Raw genomic sequence first — 26,831 nt, forward strand, 5'->3', positions numbered from 1 at the left:
TCAAAATTAAATTATGGAAGATTTATCCAAGCATCTGTCATAATCACTAAACTTAGAAACAAAGTAACAAAGCCATGGTGAACAAATTTTTATTCAGTATAAACCAAGTGTCAGACATTATATTAGGCCCTGAGACATAAAGTACTTATAAAATAAAATATACGGCATTTCTAGAGCTTAGTTTAGGGGAGGGGGAAGATGTGTGTGTGTGTGTGTGTGTGTGTGTGTGTGTGTGTGTGTGTACACACACACATGAGATCTGGTAACAATATGAAGCATGAATTAGAAGTCCAGGGTTAGGTTAGTGGAGGGCATTATTAAATTTACTGAGCAGGAGGCCAGGGTCTTGAATTGTGTGTGTCCTCACAGCACACATACCTTCTAATAGAGAAGTTTATTACAAAGAAAAGTAAAGTAGGTGCCAAAAAGGATAAATCATTATTTAAAGGCAAAACCAGACAAGGTGGCTACAAGAAATCAGAACTACAGCCCATATATCTCTGATAAATATAAGTGCAAAATGAAAGTGAAAGTGAGTCAGTTGTATCCAACTCTTTGCAACCCCATGGACTGTAGCCTGCCAGGCTCCTCTGTTCATGGAATTCTCTAGGCCAGAATACTGAAGTGGGTAGCTGTTCCCTTCTCCAGGGGATCTTCCCAACCCAGGAACTGAACCCAGGTCTCCTGCATTGAAGGGGGATTCTTTACCAACTGAAACACCAGGGAAGCCTCAGCTTCCTGTGCCAAGCCCTCAGCAAAATATTACCAAACTGAATTCAACAATACATTGAATGGACCATAAGCTATAATTAAGATCTGGCTGTCACGCTAGTGGTAAAGAACCCGCCTGCCAATGCAGGAGGTATAAAAGACATGGGTTCGATCCCTGGGTCAGGAAGATCCCCTGGAGGAGGGCATGGCAACCCATTCCAGTATTCTTGCCTGGAGAATCCCATGGACAGAGGAGCCTGGTGGGCTACCGTCCATAGGGTCGCAAAGAGTTGGACACAACTGAAGTGACTGTGCACAGCACAGCACAGCACATACTATACTTAAGTGGGATTTAGTTTAGGGATGCAAACATGTTCAACATCCACAAATAAGTCAGTGTGATATTCCACATTAACAAAATAAAGGATAAAAATCATATAATCATCTCAAACACAGGAAAAGCACTTGATAAAATTCAACATCCATTTATAATAAAAAGTCTCAACAAAGTGTGTATATAGAGGGGACATATTTCAACATAATAAAGACCATATATGACAAACCCATAGCCAACAGCATACTCAACGGTGAAAAGTTGAGAGCTTTTCTGAAAGCTTTTCTTCTAAGATCAGAAACAAGACAAGAGCACCCACTCTTGCCACTTCTATTCAACATAGTATTTGGCAGTCCTAGTCAAAACCATCAGACAAGAAACAGAATACAAGGAATCTAAATTGGAAAGTAAGAAGTAAAATTGTCACTGTCTGCAGAGGTCATGGTATTACATATAGAATATCCTAAAGATCCCACAAAAAAACTATTAAAACTAATAAATGAACTCAGTAAAGTTGCAGGATATAAATACAAAGTTAACATACAGAAATTTATTGCATTTCTATATACTAACAACAATCAGAAAGATAAATTAAGAAAACAATCTTTTTAAATCAAAAGGAATAATACCAAGAAATAAATCTAATCAAGGATGTAAAATACTTGTGCTCGAGAAACTATAACACTAATGAAAGAAACTGAAGATGACACATAGAAATATATACCATGCTCTTGGATTGTAAGAACTAACATTGTTAAAATGACGATACTACCCAAGAAAATCTACACAGTCAATGCAATACCTATCAAAATACCAATGGCATTTTTCACAGAATGAGACCAAATAATTCTTAAATTTGAAGTCAAAAGACCTCAAAGAGTCAAAGTAATCCTGAGAAAGAATAACAAAGCTGGAAGTATCATCATCTATAATTTCAAATTACAGTACAAAAGTACAGTAATCAAAAGAGTATGGTACTGAGAACTCCCTGGTGGTACAGGGGTTAGGACGCCATGCTTCCATTGCAGGAAGCATGGGTTCAATCTCTGGTTGAGGAACTAAGATCCTGTAAGCTGTGCAGCATGGCCAAAAAACCCCCAAACCAGTATGGTACTGGTACAAAAAAAACAGACACATAGATCAATGAACAGAATAGACAGCTCAGAGATAATCCCACACTTACATGTTCAATTAACCTACAACAGAGGAGGCACGAACATACAACAGGAAAGACAGTCTCTTTAATACACTGTGTTGGGAAAATTGGACAGCCTCATGCAGAAAAATCAAACTGGACTACTGTTTCACAACATATAGAAAAATAAACTCAAAGTGGATTAAGAACTTAAATGTAAGACTTGAAACCACAAAACTCCTGAGAGGAAAACATAGGTAGTATGCTCTTTGACACCGGTCTTAGTATTTTACTGGATGTCTTCTTAGGAGAAACAAAAGGAAAAATAAACAAGTGGAACTACATTAAACTGAATTTTGCACAGTGAAACTATCAACAAAACAAAAAGACTGCCTACTGAATGGAAGAAGATATTTGCAAAAAATGTATCCAATAAAGAGTTAATACTTAAAATATACAAAAATACATACAACTCAACCAAACAATCTGATTAAAAATGGGCCTGAATAGACACTTTCCAAAAAATACATACAGGTGACTAACAAACAGGCTCAGTATCAGTAATCAGCAGGGAAATGCAAATCATACAATCCAGCAAGTCCACTTTCAGATATTTATTTGAAGCAAACCAAAGCACTAATTTGAAAAAATATCTGTACCCCCACGTTCACCACAGCATTATTTACAATAGCTGAGACATGGAAACAACCTAAATGTCCACTGATGTGCAAAGAAAATGTAGTGATACACACACACACACACACACACACACACAAAGGGATATTATTCAGCCATAAGGAAGAATGAAATCCTGCCACCAGTGATGACATGGATGGACTTCAAGTAAAGTAAGACAAAGATAAATACTGTATGTTCCCTCAGTGGTGAGAACGTAAATGGGTACAGCCACCATAGAAAACAGGATGGAGGGTCCTTAAAAAACTAAAAACAGAGCTACCATATGATCCAGCAATCCCACTCCTGGCCATATGTCCAGAAAAAAGGAAAACTAATTCAAAAGATAAATGCATGCCAATGTTCATAGCAGCCCTATTTATAATAGCCAAGACATGGAAACAATCCAAGTGCTCATCAACAGACAACTGGTTTAAGGAGATGTGATATGTATGGTGGTGGTAGTGGTGGTGGTTTAGCTGCTAAGTCGTGTCCAACTCTTGTGACTCCATGGACTGTAGCCCGCCAGGCTCCTCTGTTCATAGGATTTTCCAGGCAAGGATACTGGAGCGCATTGCCAATTCCTTCTCCAGGGGATCTTCCTGACCCAGGAAATGAACCTGGGTCTCCTGCATTGCAGGCAGATTCTTTACCGACTGAGCTATGAGGGAAGCCCCTAATATGTATATATACAATGAAATATTAGTTATAAAAAAAGAATGAAATACTGTTGTTTGAAGCAACACAGATGGACCTAGAGAATACCATACTAAGTGAAATGAATCAAAAAGAGAAAGGCAAATATTATATGATATCATTTATGTGTAGAATTTAAAAACTGATACAAAATATAAACAAATTCAGACATAGAAAACAAATTTACTATTACCAAAGAGGAAAGGGGGGCAGATAAATGAAGAGTAGGGGTTTAACAACTGCAAACTGCTGCACACAGAACAGATCAGCAACATGGATTTACTGTATGACAGAAGGAACTGCATCCAATACCAGGTAATTACTACATCCGGGTAATTACTATTACCAGGTAATAACCTATAATGGAAAATACCGTGAAAAAAATGTATATGTATAACTAAGTTACTTTGCCATATACCTGAAACTGACACAATATTGTAAATCAACTACACTTCAATAAACAATTAAATCTGACCCTGTTATCACCTTCTTTAAAATACTTCCCTGACTTACTGCTTTGGCAATGACTTTTACACCTGGGACTTTGTATATCAGAATCACTCAGGGAACTTTTTTCAAATATATGTTTTGACCCTGGCATTTGGACATTCTGATTCAGTAGGTGTGAAGTGAGGCCTCATAGCAGAGATCTCAACTTTGGGAGAGAACCCAAAACAGATGATCAGAGATTCAGGTTTGATTGGTGTAGAATGTGGCTTGGGCACTGGACTTTTTGAAAGCTCTTCAGTGATGTTAATGCACACTCAATTTCATAAAAGCATTATTCAAAATAGACAAAAGACAGAAGTAATCCAAATGTCAATGCACAGATGAGTGGATAAGCAAAACAGGGTTTATACAATCAGCCCTCTGTATCCCTGATGAACGAAAATGGTTAAGATGGGAAATTCTATGTCATGCGTATTTTAATTTTACCACAATTAGAAGGAAGTGGCGGAGAAGGGAGACAGGAGAAGGGAGAAGGAACTAAGGGAGTTGTGATGGATTTGGAGCCAAATCTAGAGTGATGCCTGCATTCTTGATTGGGCAGATGACAGTGCCACCAACTGAGATGGGAAACAAGAAGGAAGAAGAGGGTTTGGTGGAAAGAAGTTCAGATTTTACACGTTATATTTTAAGTGCCTAAAGCAGTCGTATTGAGGATATTGGACAGGTGACAATTCAGTTTATCTACCATGGGAATCCAGGGTGTGTGAAAGAGGAAAAAGGAAGTACACTTGGGAGAGGGGGACAGAGGAGGTAAAAAGGATGAGATAATGAAGGAGTAAAATTGAAGAGTAAAAAATCTGAAATTTCCATGATGCAAAGAGAACACAATTTCTGGAGCCAAACAGCTCAGTTCTCATTCTAGCCTGCCCATCTACTTACCACAGGACTTTGGCAAATTTCTTAGCCTCTCTGTTACTTCTGTTACTTATTTTCCTCATTTATAAATGGATATAACACCTCCCTCAAGGAGTGTTTGAAAAGATTGACTAATGTATATAAAGAACATAAGAATGTCTGAAACAAAGTAAGTGCTTCATCAAGTCTTAGCTATTATCATCACTGCACTGAGGAAAAGTAAAAAGAAAAATATTATTTTAGAGACCTGGATACAAAGGAAAGGGTTACCTGTTTTTGTGTTGGACCTTGTTTTGAAAAATAACCAAAGGAGAAGAGCCATGGGAACTAAAGGGGAAAAAAACAAAACCTTTAGTCATATTTTTTAAATTCATAGAAAATACTTCTATAGGTTTAATTTCATAAAAACTTACTTACTTTTATGAGAAGCTGCCTTCCAATGCCAAACCTCACAAAGAATAAAAAGAAAAGTCCAGCAAACATCAGCTTAATAACAGAAGTGATGCCTCCCACAGTAACATAAGCAGCATACTGAACCTAGATGAAGAATATAAAATCAGAATGTTATGCCTTTCTTAGACCAAGTAATAAAAAAATGTTAGCTACTAATAACTTACTCTATAGTCAGAAATATCAAATGAAAGCAGTTTTCACTTTATGAATGTGTTATGTTCTAAAAGCTTGTTCAGAAAACAGACACTAGGGGGACATTTTTTAAAAGGAATTGTTGCAAGCAATAATTAGCTCCCCTTCCTTGAATACAATATGAAATGTTCATAATCATATACCTGAGTTTAACAATTATACATTATAGAATGTATACTCCACTTACAACCTGTTTAAGAAATTCTTTTTTAACTTGAAATAGTTTCCTCTTCAAGTCTTGGCAGTGGGAATAATGACTTCTCTCACCAGTGGAGTAGGATGGGACTCCAGAGGTAGCAAGGACAGAAGAGAGAAGAACCCAGACACCTCCATAAGCAACAGAAAGTATTCTAGCAGCTCAAACTCTCAACAGGACTGTTGGGTGCTTACAACACCAGGATTTCCTGCACTGAACTTGCTTCTACTGTCTCAAGTAAAAAACATATTCAGAAGGTCAGATCTGAATTGTGGGAGGAAGCTATTATCACCCCCATAAAATGCAAAATGCTCTACACTACTAATTCTTTATGCTCCCAGAAACTGAAACATTCACTATTCAACTCTTTCTTTTTTTGGATTTAGAAACATAAAAATCCTACATTAAACTGATAGAAGAACTGAAACAAACTAGAATACTCTTTATTAAAAAATAAATCATATACACTTACAGGTGACTGCTCTAAATTTTCATGCAAGTAACGCTGAGTCCGCTTCACAACAGACACATCTGCTCCCAAGAAAGGAATGGAATAACTGCTGAGTTCTCTGCAGTAAGAAATTGGCCACCTGCAAGACAGACCCATGTTCTATCTTTTCCATTTACAATGACCACAACTTTAACTGGTAAATTTCTGAATAAAAACTTTAACTCTTGCTGAGGCAATTAATGATAACAATAATGATGGCAGATCTGCTCTTAATTAAAATTTACTTTAGTATTCGTCCTTTGTTCTTTACACTTGCACCCAAATAAGTGACAAGTTGCTGCTGCTGCTGCTAAGTCACTTCAGTTGTGTCTGACTCTGTGCGACCCCATAGACGGCAGCCCACCAGGCTCCCCCGTTCCTAGGATTCTCTAGGCAAGAACACTGGAGTGGGTTGCCATTTCCTTCTCCAATGCATGAAAGTGAAAAGTGAAAGTGAAGTTGCTCAGACATGTCCGACTCTTAGCGACCCCATGGACTGCAGCCCACCAGGCTCCTCTGTCCATGGGATTTTCCAGGCAAGAGTACTGGAGTGGGGTGCCATTGCTTTCGCTGAAGTGACAAGTTAGAACACTAGTATTCTTCATACCATGGGCACTTAACACATACATAATTTAACCATGTTTTGTACCCCAACAATTTCCTCAGATAACAATAAAAAGAACACTCATTTCAGTAGCCAAACTCTTGAGTTCAGGGTTCTCACATATAAACACTATTAATACATTTATTAATATACATAAGATCGTCACATTTTTATTGCATAAAATTTAACTGATGTTTAATTTTGATACTGATGGTGAAGAGTCATAAAACTAATTTTTCCCAGAATCCAAATGTATTATTATATATGAAGTAGTTAAACTTAGTGTAACATATTAATTATATTTATCTTTGAAAATAACAGTGAACTCACTATAAAAGTCTCCAGGCTTTTTTAATAGCATATGTTATTAACAGTCAGATAAACAACAATATGCTTAGATAAATTGAAGAACAGTTTTGTGATAATATACCTTCTTTTCAATTTTGGTCCAACAATTGGGACAGGCTTCATATCTGACTCATTTCGTAGTTTTTTCAAATTACTCTTATCTCCAAAACCATAAACTGCTGACTTCCAGGTACCATCATGAATGGACAACCCCTAACAAAATAATTCAAGAGTTAAAGAAACATGTAAACTCATACAACACTGTAAATCAACTACATTCAAAAAAAAATTAAAATATTAAGAAATATGTCTTAAGGGATAATTACTAAAATGTAAAACCAAGCCATTTATAATTGATACAAAGAACATTTCATCTTATTTGAGCAAGGCATAATCTCTAATTCAATAATCTTGAGATGAATTTTTATGAGGGGATAGGCAGCAGTAACATTCATTAGTACAATCATATTCACTGTTTATACCTTTTTACATACTACATATTTACAACATATGTCCTTTCTTCTTTCCTCCTACCATTATTTATATTTTTTTTAACAAGCCAGTGAGTTTCACTTCATCATTTTCACTTAACTATCACTGATTGCTTTAAGCAGGAAAAAAGAAATAATAAAACCATCAGAAGATTCATGTTTTCACATAATAGCTTTGATGAAACTGAAAGGTAGAGAGATACCAATCTAACTTCCATTTTGTTACAGATTAATCACTTCTGTTTTGCTAAAACTAAAACAGAGCTAAAAGTCTTCCGAGTTTAATTTGTGAAACTATTCTCAATCTGCGCCTAGCCAATTTGACCTATTTGCAAAGATTTCTTAAAATCAGGGGAAAATGGATTTTTAAAAAACCTAAGAGTATCTTCTTATACAAATAAGCCATTAAAAAGACAAAAATTACATCTCATTTAAAAAACCCTTTATTTTGCTAAAAAATAGAAAAGTGCACAGAACATAAAAGCATAATTTAATGTAATTATGAGGCTAACATCTATTTAAGCCCAGAAAGTCCTCCTCCTTTCCTGCCTTTGTGATAATCAAGAAAAATTCTTTTTTTTTTTCAGTTTTACCACCTAAGAATCCATTTCTAGACAGTGTAGTAAATTTTGCCTGTTTCTAAATTTTATAGAAATGGAATCATATAGTGTATATTTCTTGAGTTTTGCTTCTTTTGTTCAAAACTGTGATGTCAGGATTTATCATGTGTTAGAAATACCTTTTTACTCTGCAGCTGACCTTAACATTTTCTTAATGGTGTCTTTGATTAAAAAATACTCAATTTAAAAATTTTAAATGTATACAAAAATACTATATAGCATATTAGAAATTTGCTTAAAGAAATTTTATAAGTTTTCATCACAAGAAAATAAATTTTAACTAAGTGTGGTGATAGATATTAACTAGTGGTGATCATTTTGTAATGCATACAAATACTGAATACTGTTCTGTTGACCTATTGCTATCTCCCTGCCAATATTACACTCTGACTTGATATTCAAGAGCATTGTTCTACCTTATTCTCCTTTAAGAAAGTGTTGCCTATTTTTAGCCCTCTGCATTTTCATACACATTTTAGAACTAGTTTGTCAAGCTGCACACTAAAAGAAAACAAGCCAAAAAAAAAAAAAACCTGTTTGGGATTTTGATTGGAATTATACGGGGTTATAAATCAATTGAAGGAAAATTGACATCTTAATAAAATCGAGTATTCAAATCCATGAATATGGTGGATTCTCATATTTCCTTGCTTTCTTTAAGGTCACTCAATAACATTTCACAGTTTTCTTCATAGAACTCTGATACATTTTGTATCACTTATTCTTAAGTATTTGATTATTTTAATGTTTTTAAGTTTTGGCTGCAGTGGTTCTTCATTGCAGTACACAGGCTTCTCAAGTTGTGGTGTGCGGGCTTCCTTGTTGTGGGGGCCGAGCTCTACAGCACACAGCCTCAGTAGTTGCTATGCGTGGGCTCAGTTGCCCTGTGTCAGTCATGTGGGATCTCAGTTCCCCAACCAGGGATTGAACCCACGTCCCCTGCATTGGGAGACAGTTTCTTGACCACTGGACCATCAGGGAAGTCCTCTAAAGTTCTTGATTTTTTAATGCTACTATAAATGGTTTCTTTTTCAAAACAATTCATTTTCTAACTGTGGCTGGTATATAGAAATGCAACTGATTTTTATATTTCTGCTTTCTATTCTAGTCTTCTAGCAATAATAAAGACTCGAGTGGAAATAAACAAAGAAAAGAAAAACAATAAAGTCAATGAAACCAAAGCCGGTTCTTTAAAGAAATCCATCACACTGAGAAAACTTTAGCTGAACTGACAGAGAGAGAGAGAGAGGGAAAGGGCTCCAATTACTAAAATCAGGAATGAAAGAAGTGGCATTACCAATCTTACAGAAAGAAAAAGGAGTATAAGGAAATACTGTGAACAGTTGTATGCCAAACAAATTAGATAACCTAGATGAAATGAACAAATTCTTAGAAAGATACTGTTATGGATCAAATTGTGTTCCTGCCCCAGATTTGTATGTTGAAGGCCTAACCCTCAGCACCTCAGAATGTGCCTTATTTGGAAATATGGTTGTTGCAGATTTAACTAGTTAAGTTGAGGTCATACTGGAGGAGGTGGACCCCCAACCCAAAATTACTGGTGTCCTTATACAAAGGAGAGATCTGGACACGCACACACATCATGTGAAGATGAAAAAGAGGTCTGAGTGATGCCTCTAGAAACAGAGGACACCAAAGAGCGCCGGCGAGCACCCAAAGCTAGGAGAAAGCCTGGGGCTCCCTCAGTCCTCGGAAGAAACCAAGCCCGCCACCATCTTGATCATGGACGTCCAGCTTTCTAGCTAGATCAGACTGCTAGCTAGGTCTAGACTTCTGCCTGAAGCACTGTTTCCCTTGTTTAAGCAACCCACTTGGTGGTACTTTATTATGGTAGTCCTAGGAAACTAACACAGACACAAACTACCAAAACTGACTTGGGAGTATATGCAAAATCCTAAAAACCTTTAAGAAGTGAAGAGACTGAATTCTTGTTATCTCTTCACTGATTTCTAGTGTACAATTTCTAGACTGTAATAGTATTATAGCCTGAAACATACTCTAAAACAGCGACTGGCACGCTATTTCTGTAAAAGGTCAAACTAAGTATTTTGGGCTGTGTAGGCCACATATGTTCTCTGCTACACATTCTTCGTTTTCCATTATAGCTCTTTAAATATATTAGAATTATTCTTAGCTTGCAGCCATATAAGAGCAGTCTGTGGGCTGACACCTGTACTGGAGGTATGGAAGTCGTTATATAGCATATATGGAAAACCTGCATCATCGTGGGAAGATGTACTAGACAGCACTGTCTTGAGAATATGATTTCAATCCTCTGAAATTCTTTGAGTCTTGCTTTGTGATCCAATACATTGTCTATGTTTCAATTTTTATGTAAAGTAATAAAGCTTAAGGGGAAAAGCGGGAGAAGCAGCAGGAGGAAACCAATTCTGGGCCAAGGGATGCTTCTTCAAGGGAGTTATCTTTGTCCATCCTTGGGAAATTAAGGCTCCATATTTTGCTTTAAGGGGAGTGAGAAGGAGCTGCATTGAATATGATGTTTTCAAATCTTTGGTCCTGATCAAGCCCCAACTTAGAGTCCTTATAAAAACAGGACTTAACAATATTTATTGAGTGATTATTAACTGCCAACCACTGTTCTGATTTATATTCATTGACTAATTTAATCTTCATAACAATTATATGAAGGAGACAGTGTTATCATTTTGTGTTACAGATCATCTCCTGCTGCTCTTTCAAGAAGCCTCTGCTTTTTAGCTCTAATTATTTTCTCATTATCTCCCTGTAGTGGTTATCTGTTTTTGTCAGTTCTACACTGGTCCCCTGCAGGGAATTTTTAATTCTGCTACCCTGTCTTCTACTTACAAAACTCTCTTTCCTATTTGGAATTTGTTCCATGGTGTTCAGAAGGGCTTGGCCCTATGATTCCCCCTCCAGAGGCCCATGACCCAGGCCTGAGCTATCTGCTGCTGCTAAGTCGCTTCAGTCGTGTCTGACTCTGTGCGACCTCATAGACGGCAGCCCACCAGGCTCCCCGTCCCTGGGATTCTCCAGGCAAGAATACTGGAGTGGGTTGCCATTTCCTTCTCCAATGCATGAAAGTGAAAAGTGAAAGTGCAGTCGCTCCATCGTGTCTGACTCTTTGCGAGCCCATGGACTGCAGCCTACCAGGCTCCTCTGTCCATGGGATTTTCCAGGCAAGAGTACTGGAGTGGGTTGCCAATGCCTTCTCTGTGGGCTATCTGAGTACTCCATTATACCCCAGGTCTCACTGTTTGGCTCAAGAATGACCAAATAACCCAATACTTGAGTAATCTTCCCTAATTTTGCATACTCAAACTCAGCCAGCTGTTTCTGGGAGATCATGAACCTTAAGTACAATGTGTATCTGCGGCCGCCAGCACTTCCCCACCATTGTGAGAGCCTACACTGAGGAATACAGAATTACTGAAGAGACACGAAGAGGACAAGGGGTAAAGATGAGTTCTGATAACATCCAGAACATCCAGATCCAGCCACACTGTTTACCTGCAGACATTTGGTTACAAGAATCAGTAAATTCTTTTCTGTTTTATTTAAACCAGGCTGAGTTGGCTTTCTATAACTCATGTTCCCCAGAGTTCCAAGCATGTCTTTCATTCTCATTTCTGTGGTTTTGTTTTAGGTTGCTGCCTCTCATCTTCCAAATGCTATTCACTTTTCAAGGTTCAACTTAATTAGGCCTTTATGAGGCACTCTCAAATTACTCAGTCCCACTATCACTTCCCTTCCCTCTGATACTCTAGCAGATATTATTTGTAACACAAATTTTAGCATGTTTTACAGAGTTCTTTGTGTTCACCAATCTGAACCCATAATCCAAAGGAACAGACCATTACTTAAAATGCCCACCACACCATCCCACAGTCACATCTTGATTAAACTGTCTCCTCTCCCTTATCTACACCTCCTCACACCAGCCTTTAAAATTCAGTCCACATCCCCGCTTCTCCAAAAACTCCGTGATTTCTGGCCTCCCAGGTAGATGTATTCCCCAGTCTCAGAATCCTTCAGTATTTCACCTGACCTCTTTGATAACAATTCTTGTCTCCTGCTAGTCTAAGTTATTACCTCTTTAAGGGTTTGCATGTTGTTCCTTTATATGTCACACTATCTTGCACTATTACATATACTTGCATTACACAACACCTGAAATACTGAGTATCTGTTTTAAAGAGAACAAATATTTATGAAGCCTCAAGTATAGACACAGAATTGGGTTAGGTACTATTGGCAATAAAAGTACTACCACAAAACATGGTCCTATCCCCAAAATGCAATTATCTTATGTTCCCAAATAGACCATAAATTCAGTAAGATTACATTTACATCATATATTTCCTGTATGGCCACAAGAGCATCCAACTCTAAGTTAGGCACATAATAAAAATGCACTGATTTGCACTATGGTGATAATTTTCTAGGGTGACAACATTTCACCACATAACAATGACAAATGCTTAGTGTTCGGATGAAGATAGCTCATTCTAATATAATGAATTGTGCAACTGTTTTAAATAAATTCTATTTTAAGTGAAAATAATTCTCAGCAACCTTTAATTTAAAAAATTAAATATAGTGACTTTCATGCACTAAAAATTAAAATTGTGTATACAATTTAATTACTCTAAATCTTTTTAACAGGCACGTATCATTTCCAAAATGTTTTTTCATATTAACATAGAAAACATGTGACAGACAAAAACTAACCTCAGGTCCTGAACATATGGTCAGGAAACTTTCCACAGCAGTCAGTGTACCTAAAAGAGGAGGAAAATGGTAAAAGTAAAATCAAATAAAAATCTATTAACCCAGGACAAATAATAATAAGCTATACCTATTCATTTAGGAAACATTTTTATTAAGCTTATAACTGATATAATCAGGAAAATCTGTGCTATAACAGTATTATTAGGTTACTGTAAACAGATTTAAGCAGCAGCTAAAGCCAGAAAAATTATCAGAAAAAAAGTACTTTAACATAAACTAACTGCTGGTACAGACAAAATGTTTTCTAGCAGTCAAACTGACACTGCAAAAAATCTCTTCCAGTAAGGCAACAATTTAGCTCATTCATTCTGGAAGCCCACCAGTTCTCAAAACTACACCTATGGGAATGCTTCCATTTTCCAATATGAAAGCTTTCAAGAAGGCGCATTAGTAGTGACTTATAATAAATGTTGGAGAAGGCAATGGCCCCCCACTCCAGTACTCTTGCCTGGAAAATACCATGGACAGAGGAGTCTGGTGGCCTGCAGTCCATAGGGTCGCTAAGAGTTGGACAGGACTGAGCGACTTCACTTTCACTTTTCACTTTCATGCATTGGAGAAGGAAATGGCAACCCACTCCAGTGTTCTTGCCTGGAGAATCCCAGGGATGGGGAAGCCTAGTGGGCTGCCATCTACGGGGTCGCAGAGAGTTGGACACGACTGAAGTGACTTAGCAGCATAATAAATGTACAGAAACCCTACCAAAGTGGGCCTTTGTGATGGCTTATTAAATACTGAAAGTAAGGCTGTTTAATTGAGATAAAAATGTAGACAGTAAAAATAAAAGTAGAAAACCAAAGCCAGGAAAAAAGAGGAGAAATCAATTATATTAACCATGAGGACTAACATACATGTAGAGTGGTTAAGAATTTAATTAGTCTTTGAGCTTACTGAGAGCAGTAAGGCAAAAGAAAAACATAATGGGCTAGCGAATTCTCAAAACGTGATAAAATGAAATACATCCATTTCTTAAGAGACAGTATTCCCAGTTTTAATTCCAAGAGAAAATAAAAGCATGAGGCCTTTGAAAGCTGACAGTGAGTAAGGTAATGAATAACTATGTCATCCACGACGATGTTACACCAGAGAAGAACTAAAGCCACATAGACATCTTTCCTAACACAATGAAAGCAGTAGCCAACATCATACTGAATAATGAAACACTAGAACCATTCCTAAGGAAGAGAAGGGCATGAACTGAGCAACTTTAAAATATCTGACAAAACCAAAAATAGATCATTAAAGTCTAGCTCACTGGAGAGGATTCTGAGAGTTAAGAGAATGTGGCCTGAATATATGGCTCTGTGATCTAACCCTACGCACAGGAAGAACATGCACCACCTAATATGTATGTATGTAATAAAATGTGAACCACGTGAATTAACAATTAGTTGGGGTTTTTGCTAAAATGCTGACTCCTTGGTTTCAGTATTGAGAAAAAGTTTTAAAACAAATCTCTACGTAGTATTTCTCCTTTAAAAGTAAAAAAGGACCTATCCAAAATAACAACTACTAAATATTTAAGAATAACCTCAATGGGAAGTAGGAACATCATGAAAAACAGTCCAAGCTTTTTTAGTAAATGAAGATTTTTAGTAAGTTTTTTAATAAATGTAAATATACTAGATCCATGGGTTGGAAGACTAAGTATTTTAAAGATGCTCAATTCATGCCCTTTTCTTTATTAGGAATGGTTCTAGTGTTTCACTATTAAATATGATGTTAGCTGCTGCTTTCTGACATTCACTATGTTAAGAAAATATTCTATTCCTCAATTTCTAAAAATCTAAAATCAGTAAATGGTACACATGTGCATTACATGTGTTGAGCTTCGGTTTCAAAGCTACCTTTCTAACATAAACTGGAACACATTCCATCTTTTTAAGCTCTAGAATGGTTTATACAGAACTGGATTTATGGGCTTCAGATCATCTTCTAAAAGGATTTTTTTGTATATGTATGACATTAGTAACTTCCATTGTTTTACTACATTAGTAATTTTTCCCATTCTTATTGTCTCCATTTTTATACATGAGCTAAAAAAAAAAAGACATCAAAAACTTTGTTCAATACTTCCTAGCTTCGTTCATTAAAAAATTAAAACTTTTCAATTTAGTATGATACTTTAAGATATAATAATTCCTAAACAAAGCAAGTTTGAATTTATAACGCTTGCTAAAAGATTTTTCCACAACTAGATTTCCACAACTATAACCATAACTAGATTCAAAAAATGGAGAATTCCTTCTTTTAGAACACATAGTACTATCCATACCTCAAAAACCAATAGTGTCAGTAGCATTTTCTAACATGCAGAGTTATATTAAAACAAAGTATGTGTTTTAATATTACCCATTAATAATTATGTTTCTTTTCCCAAGCAGATTTGAGTTAGTTCATCACAATTACCAACATGAAATTATTCTATTTTAAATTCCATTATTGCTTATTGATCAATAATTACCATTCATTTTATTTCTGGTATATATTACTCCCAGATCTGCTGGAATGGAGTCAAAGCCACTGCTTCCAATGATATAAACCCCCTTTTCTGCAGCTTTCTCATGATACTTCCAATACATTAGTTCCAGAAACTAAAGATTCAAGACAAAAGATCTAAATCAGACCTACATAGAAACATCTAGATCAATAATAAAAAGCAAAGCAATTAAAAAGCAAATTTAAATATAAACAATTTAAAAAACAAAGCAATTAAACTGTGAAAACGCTAAGATGCCTCTGCAGCAAAACATTAACTGTGAAAATAGTCGGCACTTATTCAGCAAACATACCTACTCTGTTCCAGGTGAGAGATATGCTGATCTGAATTAATTCATTTTTTAGAACTATTTTTAAATGTAAAAGTAATTGCTATTATGAAAAATTAATATAAAAATATACAAAGAACGCCAAACAAAGCTATCCCAAATCACATCTTCCTGATAAACATCATTACAAACATATACCTGTGCACATATGTAAACAGAAAGATAAGAATGGTCAGAAAGGAGGGGATGCAAGAAGATAATAACGTCTGTTCAAATTCTTTTGCCTGTTTTTCAATAATTACTTTTTTAAAACAATTGTAGATTTACAGGGAAATAATTGAGTAGTAGAGTGTTCCTAGGCACTCTGTACTCAGCTAACCCTATCATTTCATCTTTCACATTAATGTGTTATAATTAAAGAACCAATCTTGATACATTATTACTAACTGAAGTCTATACTTTGTTCAGGTTTCCTTTGCTTTTACCTAATGTCCTCCTTCTATCCAGGATCTCATTCAAGATACTGTTCTACATTTAGCGGTCATGTCTTCTTCGGTTCCTCTGGCTGTGACGGTTTCTCAGACTTTTCTAGCTTTTTATGACCTTTACCGTACTGCCCAGGTACTTGGTAGAATGTCCCTCTACTGGAATTTATTTCATGATTTTCTCATTACTATGGTGAGGTTATAGGTTTTGGGGAGGAAGATCACAGGAGTAAAGTGCCATTTCATGATGTCATATCAACAGTATATACTATCTCACAAATATATGGTTACCAAAGTGGGAGGGAGGGTGGGAGAGAGGGATAAATTAGGAGTATGGGATTAAAAGATATATCACTAATATAAAATAGATAAACAATAAGGATTTACTCTATAGCACAGGGAACTATATCCTGTAATGGAAAAGGATCTGAAAATACATATAGCTGAAACACTTTGTTATACGTCTGAAACTAACACCATATTGTAAATTAACTGTACTTCAATTAAAAGAAGAGAGTACATACTATCAACATAATTTATCACTGTTGATGTTGACCCTGAATACCTGGCTGAGCTAGTGTTCTCCAGCTTCTCCACTGTAAAGCTTGTCTTTTCCATACACTGGAAGGAAGTGACTGTGTGCAGCCCACACATAAGAAGGCAGGTGTTATGTTTACCCTCCTTGAGGGCACAGAAGCTATGTGAATTACACGGAATTCTTTTGCACAGGAGATTTGCCTCGTTTCCTCCCTTGCCCTTTTTTTAAACTGAGTTACTTAAATTTGGATTTTCGGTGTACACACTTTCTGGATCACTATTAGGTTTTGATACCACATTCATAGTATTTTACAAGATAACTTGGAAGCTTTTCACCATTTTCTTTGTTCTAGAATATTTTAATTAAGAGTCAGTTTTTCTTACATTCCTGCTTCTGACTTCTTGCATCAGTCTTGGTAATTTACACTTTCTCAGCACTTTCCAGTATCACCAACTGATAAGCTCTAAGTATGTATACACTATACTGGCCACTGATGACAGGACTGAGATTCTAGGAGCATAGGGGATTCTAGTTATGAAGGAACTAGTGTAGCTTTGTTCTTCTAATACTCCACTCCCTGCAGTCAGGCAAACCTCAATTCAAGTCCTAGCTTTTCAACTTAATGGTTGTATGACTCTGAGCAAGTTTTATTTTAATTAATTCTGTTTACAGCATGCAGTAGTTATATAAATCAACACATACTATACACAAAGGCTTTGAAAGAAATCAGGCTGTTGGGAACAAATTCAGAAAATATGAAGCTATGCTCTCCTTCAAGCTTTTATTGAAATACCATCTTTAAATGCTAGGGAGGAATCATTACCTTCTAAAATATGTCCGCAAAATTGCACCATTTTTCATGTGAACAGAAGTTGTATTATTAATTCTGTTCTCTTTTCATTTTACATACCTGAGGTTCTCCAGAGATGTCAATACAGCTAGTTCCATTTTCAATACATGCTTTTATTACAGGTTCTCCATAAAATCGGTACTGAGAGAATAAAGAAAGCCAACAATTTACTCTTAGTTGGCAAGCTTAAATGAAGGGATACCATTGAGTTTTGGAGGTACAGTCTTGGTTATCAAGAAATCAAATATTAATAGTCTAAATAGAGAATTAGAAAATAATATAACTGCCATATACTGACACTCACAATGTAAATAAAGGACTGATGGAATTCTCTCTAACTGAAGATAAACTCGGAAGTTTCACAGAATCAGTGACTCATTTGAGCTCACTTCTGAAGAACAGTAAGGCTTTGCCAGATCAGGAACGACCCTAAGTGCCCTGCCATCAAGACTGAGCTTTATCTTTTCTGCATTGCTGAGCCCTCCTGGAGGATTTGAAATAGGACAGTGATGAAAAATTTATAGCACAGGCATATCACTCTGCCTGTGGCGTTATAAAACAAAACTTACGGCAAGTAAGAAATGAAGGACAAAGCTAAGGAAGGGGAAGGATTTACTAAGGGTGAGATATAATTAAAAGAAATGATCTGACTTCCTGAATAGCAGGACATGGAGGCCAAAAACCAGTGGCTGTATTAGAAATAATACAGAAATAAAGAAAAACAGGATGAAGAGGTTTGGAAGGGATAAGTTTAATATTGGACACAGTAGATAATCTGAGTGATTTTATCTCCCAAACTATTTGTTGCTCAAACTCAAGGAATTTCACATTTTAAAACTATACAATAGTTAATATATCAGTCAGTCCCATTTCAAAAGAAGCATGATGAATTTTTCCTTTTGAGGGTAGGGTAGGAGAAGAACAAGCTCCTCTGCTTCTCTCATTCCTCACAGCAAAAGATGGAGAATGGAGATGGTCTGCTTCCTCTAGACTTTAAGAAACAGGTAAAGGGACACTTACAAGACAAGACAGGGCACTGCAGGGACTGACCTTTTCACGTAGCTTACAGGTTCCTCTCTACCTAACTCCACAGCCTTCTCGCCCCCTTCTTAAAAACAGCAAAGGACACTGGAATGACAGGACTGGGAAAGTGTGTTTAAGTTCTAGTTCACCCTCTGCCACTAACCAGCAGTAAAATTACTGAAGCACTCCACCTCTGAGGCAACACAGCACAGCGGAACAAACAAGGGCTTTCAAGGCACCAAGACCTAAGTTCAGATTTTAAAATCCATCATCTACTAAATTGTATGAATTTATTTACACATCACGGACATGGATTACTATACTAATATACATTTTTTAACATACATAAAAGTCAAAGCTCTATTTTCTTCCTGGACTCAATGGACCATCTTAGGTAATATTGACACACATCCATTTGAAACTCATTTAGTGACTTCCTTGGCCTCCTGATTATTTTACCCCCAAATATCTCAAGTTACTTATGTCAGAATCACCTGGGCCCTCATTAAGCCTGCTGGTTGTTCAGTCCCACCCCAATGCCCTCCAGTAAGAAGTTTTCTGGGGTAGACTCCAGGAACCATCATTATAAATAAGCCTCACTGGTGACTCCAATGTACATTAGAGGTAGAGAATTGCCTCCCTAGACATTCTCCCCAGAAAAATCTCACCTACTTTCTGGATTTCAATTAAAATATGTATGCTGATGACTTCCAACTCCTATCTTCAGAGCTGCTCACTGATGAGGTTGCCTCATCTGCAGCTTCTGTCATGAAATTCAGGATCCACAAAAGCACAGAACATTTGGCAAAACTAATTTCTCTTAGGCTTCATTTTCCTTCCTCTATTTTCTCTTCATCTTGATTTCATCACTTATTTACAGAAAATAATTTCATTATAATTCCATTACATATTTCCTGTCTTAACTTAAAAATATCTAGCATACACCTCAGTTTCAATACATCCAAAATCAGATTCATCATCTTTCTCTCAAAAGCAGTTTTCCCCTCTCCACTTCTGAGCACAGAAGATCATAGAGAATAATGCTTAAAAGTATTCACTCAGTCATTTCTGTCTATTTTGACATACCGCTTATCTATAAATGACTGATTAGTTCCACAGATATCATTTAGTTCTCACGAAAGAGACCCTCACAAAGTAGACAAATGGGTCTTAAAAAATACCTTCAAAGAAACAAATTATGACACCAAAACTAGCAAACTGGCATCTACCCTGGGAGAATAATCCATATTACAAAGTAAAAACAAGCTTCAGAGCAGAGGTTAAAGAGCAGAATGTTTTGGAGGCAAAAAGCTAGAGAAGACTATAAACCGTCCAACTGGAAACATTCAGAAGGTAATTAGATCCAGTTTAAGGGGTAGGTTTTCAGTGGAAATAAGTTAATGTGGGCATCATCAGCATACAGACGGTATTGAAAGCTATGGATTTCTAATCTTTCTGACTACGACCCTAAGAAATTCATTTCACATAGTGACTCCATACACAAATGTTACCTGACATGAAAGCTTCATGAACCAATACTTACCTTTATTATGTGTAATTCATCCTATTTTCTACTTCAGTCTGTCTGATTATTTTCTTTTTACTGCCTAGTCTTAATCCACTGAATTGATTTCACAAGGTTTAAAAAATACTGGCCCAGTTACACTTCCTGTTTGGGGTAATAAAAATGTTCTGGAAATAAAGTGCTAATGGTTCTATAAGACTGTGAATGTACTTAATGTTACTAAAGTGTACACTTAAAAATGGTTAAAATGCTAAATTTTATGTTATATACATTTTACCACAATCATAATCACATTTAAAAATGGTCCAGGAAATGTAAACAGAAAAGAGTTTCTAAGGCTTAAGCTCTGAGGCCTCTGGCATTCACAGGAGGATAAAAAGCTAGGGGGCGGGGGAGGGGGACTAGGAAAGGGCAAGAATTTAGAAACTAAATGAAGAAAGGAAAAAGTGATCAACTGGAACAAATGCTGAGAGGTTTGACTAAGATGAGCAATGGGAACTGACAACTGGATCTGACAGGACAGGGATGTTGGCAGAGTAGTTTCATTGAAGGCCTAAGGATAAAAGCCTGACAAGACTGGAGAGAGAAGAAGGTGAGGAAGAGGAGACAATAAATAGAGAGAACTCTTTCAAGGAGTTTTGCGCAGAAAAATGTGAGTAAGGGTATGTAGAACTTAGGGAAGTTTTTCTTTAAATGAGAGATATAATCCCACATTTGTATGTTGAGAGGAATAATCCATCAAGATGGAAAATTTGATGATAACAAGAACACATGTAACTATAAACCTGTAACTATAAAGTCTTTGAATATGGTGCCCAACAGAAGCAGGGGCAGTTTTTCCTTATAAAAGGAGGTAAGGCAAAGTCAAGGTATAATGCAGGTAAGTAGGTAATATAAATTCTCCCAACAGGTAGGGAGACAAGGAGGGAGAAAGGGAAGGAGAAAGAAAGAAAGAGACAAAGAAAGGAAGAAAGTTACCAGGTAAGAGTGAGAAAAAAGGAAAAAAGGAATGGGATGTCAAAAGTATGAGAAAAAAGAAGTTATAAAACTGTTGCTTCAGAGAATAGAAGAGATAATAGCCTAGGGAAACAGAACTGCGGGAAGTACTGAGACTGCACATGAGGTTTGTAATCACATATTTTAAGTGGGACCAGTCAGCATCACGATGCATTTTTCTCCAGCCACACTGGGTTATACATGTTCAGGTAAAGAGTAAGCAGGGAGCTGGAACAATCAGGGCTCGGATCTTTCCAGAGTATGGGGAGGGAGGGACAAGTTCGTTTGAGGATGTATATAAGACAGTGATTCAAGCAACAAATCACAGAGCCATATTCTAAGCTAGTCAAGAACAAAATAAATTGAAATAAACAACAGAAACATATTTTATGACAATCAAAAAGTTTCTGATTTCATTTAACAAAATTATGAACAATTTCCTAAATGCTTTGACAATTAGGATTGCTTCCTCTGATCAGTAAATGTCACCAACATTCACCATGTTACACAGACCACAAGTATCTCTTTCTCATCCAGGCCAACAGCAGCTGCTTGAGGTTCTCTTGTCAGAATATCTGGACTCAACCACTTCTCTCCCCATCTAACACTCCTACCCTGTCCTTGGCTTGCTTGCATCATTCTACTCTTGGTTCCCTACCATCCATTTTTCCTCTCAGAAGCCAAAGAATTTCAAAACCATAAATCAAATTATGTCAACCTGCTTTCAATCGTTCAATAACTGTCATATTTAGAAGAAAAATCCAAACCCCCAACCTTGACCTTTCAGACCTAACCACCTAGCTCCTGGGTATCTCTCCAATCTAACTCCTCACCTCTCTGCCCTGTTCACGCCCAACTACACTGGCCTCTCTCACATTCCTCCGTCTCTCCAAGAACATGCTCATCTCACGACCTTTGTGTTTGCTCTTCCCTGCAACCCCCTACCCTCCAATACACACAGAGTTTATTCCCTCAGTGCATTTAGGTCTCTCTGCAAAGTAATACACACACGGTTTATTCCCTCACTGCATTCAGGTCTCTCTGCAAAGTTCCTATAGAGACCTTCCCTGACCACCCACCCAACAGAGACTGGTGTGCCAATCTTTTTCTCTCTCTTCCCTGTTGTATTTTTCTTCAAAGCACCTGTCACTTACCTACTATTATAACATATTTTTCTGTCTCCTCACTGGACTATCAGCTTCATGAGATATTTTCTGTGTATTTTCTATATATATATTTCAATAAATATTTATTGAATACATGAATGAGTCCTTTTAAAACATCTTTCTTTGTACACGCGTTAACATATACACTGTTATATAGCAGTACACACTGCAATTTTAAAAATAAATAAAAAGCAGATTGTGGGTACCTGCTCATTTTTCTAGTTAAGGGGCATATAGCACACAACAGTTATAGCTGTAGCCACTAAATCAAACAGCAACAATCCCAGAGTCTAGTGTCACTCCCTCTTTCAGGAGACTTTGGTCATATTCATTTGCTTCTCGTGAGAAGTAAAAACTCCTCGTAAGGGGTTAACGTCCTGAATCAATTCTTCTGTTCCTTGCCCTTATGTTTCTCTGGAATACAAAATACCAGATTCTGCTAGAAATGAATAGATTTTTTGTTCTGATACAAAGAAGGGCAGATTACTTACTGGGCCTACACAGTTGAGGACAACTGTTGCCTGTTTAGCCATTTCATCAAGTGAGGCTGGATTAGTGATATCACAAATTATTATTCCAACCTCAGATGACAGTGTCGGTCTTCCTGAAATAAAGAATAAATCGTTTTAGGCAAATCCCAATACAGTATTAGATCTCCCAGATCTTCCTTTCATAATAACCAGTGATGGCAAACGCACTAAGAGCTAATTCTTCCTCTCAAACATAACAGTTTTTAAACAGGTAATTTAAAAAAGGGAAAAGACTATGAGGTCAATGGAGTTAATACGAAGGGTTAATAAAACACATTGTTGTTGTATAATTCCTAAGTCGTGTCTGACTCTTTGCGATCCCAGGGACTGTAGTCTGTCAGGCTCCTCTGTCCATGGGATTTCCCAGGCAAGAATACTGGAGTTGGTTGCCAGTTCCTTCTCCAGGGGATATTCCAGATCGAACCCCTGTCTGCTCCACTATAGGGATTCTTTACCACTGAGCCACTGGGGAAGAAGCTCCCTAATAAAACAACTTAACGTTTAAAAGAAAATCTAACAAAAGGAATGTGTAAATGACAACTCTATGTAAAATGCCAATTTTATAAGTTTTCAGATGATTTTCCTGTCTTCCTCTCCAGGAAGAATTATAAATGCAGTTTCTTATCAACTATTAAATAACTACATATGATAAAATTATCATGTGGAAGGGAGTTAATATTAACATAATGAAACAAAAGAGGATTGAAGTGTAAAACACAGTCTAGGGAAGAACATTTAGGTTCATAATAAGGAAATAATTGGAATAAACTGAATCAATAGAGTACAAAGGTTTCACGAGTCAAGGTGTATTCCCTGCAGTAACTTGATGTGTGCATTGAAAATGGTAGCCAACTAGGCTGTATCCGTACCATCTTCTTGAACAAAATAAAAAGGAGGAATTTTTAAAAGGAAATTTTAATAATCAAAGTATTTCTTCTGGAAAAGTAAAGAAAGACCAGAAAGCTCTTTGGGAAAGATTCTGTACTTGGTAGTGGTAGCTGGAGAATTGTAGAAGAGTCAGCCTACATGGTATCTCCTGTACAAACCACAAACAAAATAGGTTCCAAATAACCACCATAACAGGACTCTGTGTAGAATTAGAAGGAAGTGAGATGAAGCTTAAACAGAAGAATGAAGAATATCCAGAACTCTAACAGGTGCTATCTGTCTGTATGAAGGGGCAGTAGGGTGGAAAATTACAGTTAAAAGCAACTGACTCCTAACCTAAAGGTCTCCCTGCAACCCAAGGGCCATGAGATTAGGGTGTTTGTGTGTATGTGACTCCTCTTCATCTGAATCCCAGCATTTAGAATAGGACCTGACATTTAAAAAACCACTCAATAAAAACATGTTTCAATGAATGCAGGAGTAAGTAAAAGCCCCAAACAAAACCACACCAAAAAAGTTGGGGAAGGTTTAATAGAGGGACTGCTGGAGAATTCTTACAAGCAAAAATGAAATTAAAAATTAAAACCACAACAATGTTATCAATTAAAGTCCTAAGCTTTCTCTCCCATTTCCAAAACGCGGCAGAGAGTACAAACAATGCTGAAGAAGCCAGTGCTCTACTGTTCTATCCGATCAAGTATCTAGAACTTCCAGCCCTGTAACCCTGGAAGCAGGGTACAAGGTACCCCTGGCTCTAGACGGGGAGGGAGCAGAAAGGAAAAACTAAAGTTCCTGTTTCGCCAGCGGGAGATTCCCTAAGGGAGAAACTGAAGGGGGGATTTCTCTCTTTTCGTTTTAGGAAATGGGGAAAAGCTCTGACATCATGAGAAGCATCGCTCTCTTCTTCCTGGCCTCTAGCAGGTTTGGGAACCTCGAGGGGCACCCAAAGGAGAGAAGCGCTCATTTAAGGCGACGGGAGCCCCTCAGCCGGGAGAAGGAGGCTCGTGGGGGTGAGAGCCGCGGCGGCGGGGCCGAGCCCAAGGTCCCGGGACGTCCCAGCCTGCCCCCTTTACCCAGCTTCATGGCAGCCCTCTCCAGCACTCGCAGCAGCTTCTCCCGGGAACGGCCCGCCACGGCCCAGGGCAGATGGGTGGTCCGCTCCGGGGACACCTGCTCCCGCGCCACCTCCTCGGTCACGAACTGGCCGGTAAAGCCAGAGGCGCCGAACACCACCAGGTGGAAAGGCCTCTGCTGGGTCGCCATGACGAACCCACAGCGACGCAAGACCCGGGGCGGGCTGAGCCCACGGCGCCTGCGCCTCAGGCAGCGACCACAGTACCGGACGCAGCAACCGCCTCTGCCGCGGCCGCTGCGGTCTCTGCCGCCTGCACACCGCGCTCCCGAAGTCCAGCGCGCGCCGCTTAGCCACAGCCACGCCCACGGCCCCGCCCACGCCGCCGGGTGCCCAGGGGGCTGCCACGCCCACTCCTCACGAGTGTTCGCCAGAGCTGCCCGCGAGGGCTTTGTGCTTCCCAAGCTTCCCAGGTTGGTGGGAGCAGACGGTGGCTATCCTCCGACCCGTCGATGGTTTGACACAGCTCTGAGTCCCTTAGGTGTCGCATCTTTTCGCTCTTCCGTAGGCTGGAGGGGGCGGCGGCTGCAGCCAGTTATTCCTTTTTTTTTTGGCAAGAAGAGGCTGCTCAAAGCGAGAGTTTGCCAAAACATGATGGACTGCAAGGAGATCCAACCAGTCCATTCTAAAGGAGATCAGCCCTTGGTGTTCTTTGGAAGGAATGATGCCAAAGCTGAAACTCCAGTACTTTGGCCACCTCATGCGAAGAGTTGACTTACTGGAAAAGACATGCTAGGAGGGATGGGAGGCAGGAGGAAAAGGGGACGACAGAGGATGAGATGGCTGGATGGCATCACCAACTCGATGGACGTGAGTTTGAGTGAACTCCGGGAGATGGTGATGGACAGGGAGGCCTGGCGTGCTGCGATTCATGGGGTCGCAAAGAGTCAGACACGACTGAGCGACTGAACTGAACTGAACTGATGGATGCGAACTCTGCCCACGCCGAAAACCCTTATCTTTTTGTTTGTTTGGTTACGAAGCACATTACCTAGAGAGTGTCTGCTGAGCCAGGTGGAAGTAGAGGGTGGACACATGGGTCCCCCTCCCAGGGCCGACTCTGCAGCGCCCTCTGCCGCAGGCTCCGCCTCCACCGTCTGAGTGCCCTCCGGTCACCTGAGGGACGCCCCCCTTGGTGATGCAAAACACAGTTAATGGTGAAGCTCCGCTTACTAAGGACTATAGTCCAGGATACAGCCTCTCAGATGCCTCTGAGGAGCTATTCTGAAGAGGTGGGGAGAAGTCAGTATATATGGGACTTTAGTGAAGGGGAAGCAAGCACACATTTTGGCAGAAGGTTGCTGCTACTTCGGAGGCAGAGATGTCTCCGTTAATGATTTGAGTGCTTTTCTAGGTATGAGAAAATGTAAGAGATTGGGCTCATAAAATCTCCTACTATCTGAAGATCTGTTCTGCCGACTTTTCCCAGAACACAGAGTGTTTTTTTGGGGGGGAGGGTGGGGGGGCTGTTGTTGAAGGTCAGTGATTGCAGAGGCTAGTGACTCCATTCTTATAGAACCAGATGGCAAGTGACAATTTTTAGTTGACTGTATGAATATGAAATGTTAGCAGAATATATGACAAATCTTTATTTTTAAAAAGAGCTGTGGGGGGAGCTTCCCTGGTGGCTCAGTGGTAAAGAAATCACCTGCCAGTGCAGGAGACAGGGTTCCATAGCAACTAAGCCCATGCACCACAACTGTTGAGCCTGTGCCCTAGAGCCCAGAAGTGGAAACTACTTAGCCAACATGCGCTAGAGTCTGTGCTCCGCAACTAGAGAAGACAGTGCAATGAGAAGCCTTGGCACCACAACTAGAAGCCCCTGCTCT

At 38.4% G+C, this 26,831-nt stretch overlaps 1 protein-coding gene across 2 annotated transcripts in view; it reads right to left on the reverse strand.

The window, feature by feature from the left end:
* Positions 1–25,218, reverse strand: part of SCCPDH (saccharopine dehydrogenase (putative)) — a 29,165-nt gene extending 3,947 nt beyond the window's left edge. For both annotated transcript variants that reach the window (XM_068986291.1, XM_068986290.1), the window contains exons 1-9: positions 24,944–25,218; positions 22,944–23,056; positions 17,803–17,883; positions 15,566–15,695; positions 13,042–13,091; positions 7,282–7,412; positions 6,230–6,347; positions 5,334–5,453; positions 5,187–5,243 (exon numbers count right to left, since the gene is read on the reverse strand). In XM_068986291.1, the coding sequence (XP_068842392.1) occupies positions 5,187–5,243; positions 5,334–5,453; positions 6,230–6,347; positions 7,282–7,412; positions 13,042–13,091; positions 15,566–15,695; positions 17,803–17,883; positions 22,944–23,056; positions 24,944–25,133 (990 nt within the window). In that variant the 5' untranslated portion in view covers positions 25,134–25,218. The remainder of the gene's footprint in view (positions 1–5,186; positions 5,244–5,333; positions 5,454–6,229; positions 6,348–7,281; positions 7,413–13,041; positions 13,092–15,565; positions 15,696–17,802; positions 17,884–22,943; positions 23,057–24,943) is intronic.
* Positions 25,219–26,831: the final 1,613 nt, after the last annotated feature.

Source organism: Capricornis sumatraensis, chromosome 14, assembly GCF_032405125.1.
Source record: "Capricornis sumatraensis isolate serow.1 chromosome 14, serow.2, whole genome shotgun sequence".
Lineage (NCBI taxonomy): Eukaryota > Metazoa > Chordata > Mammalia > Artiodactyla > Bovidae > Capricornis > Capricornis sumatraensis.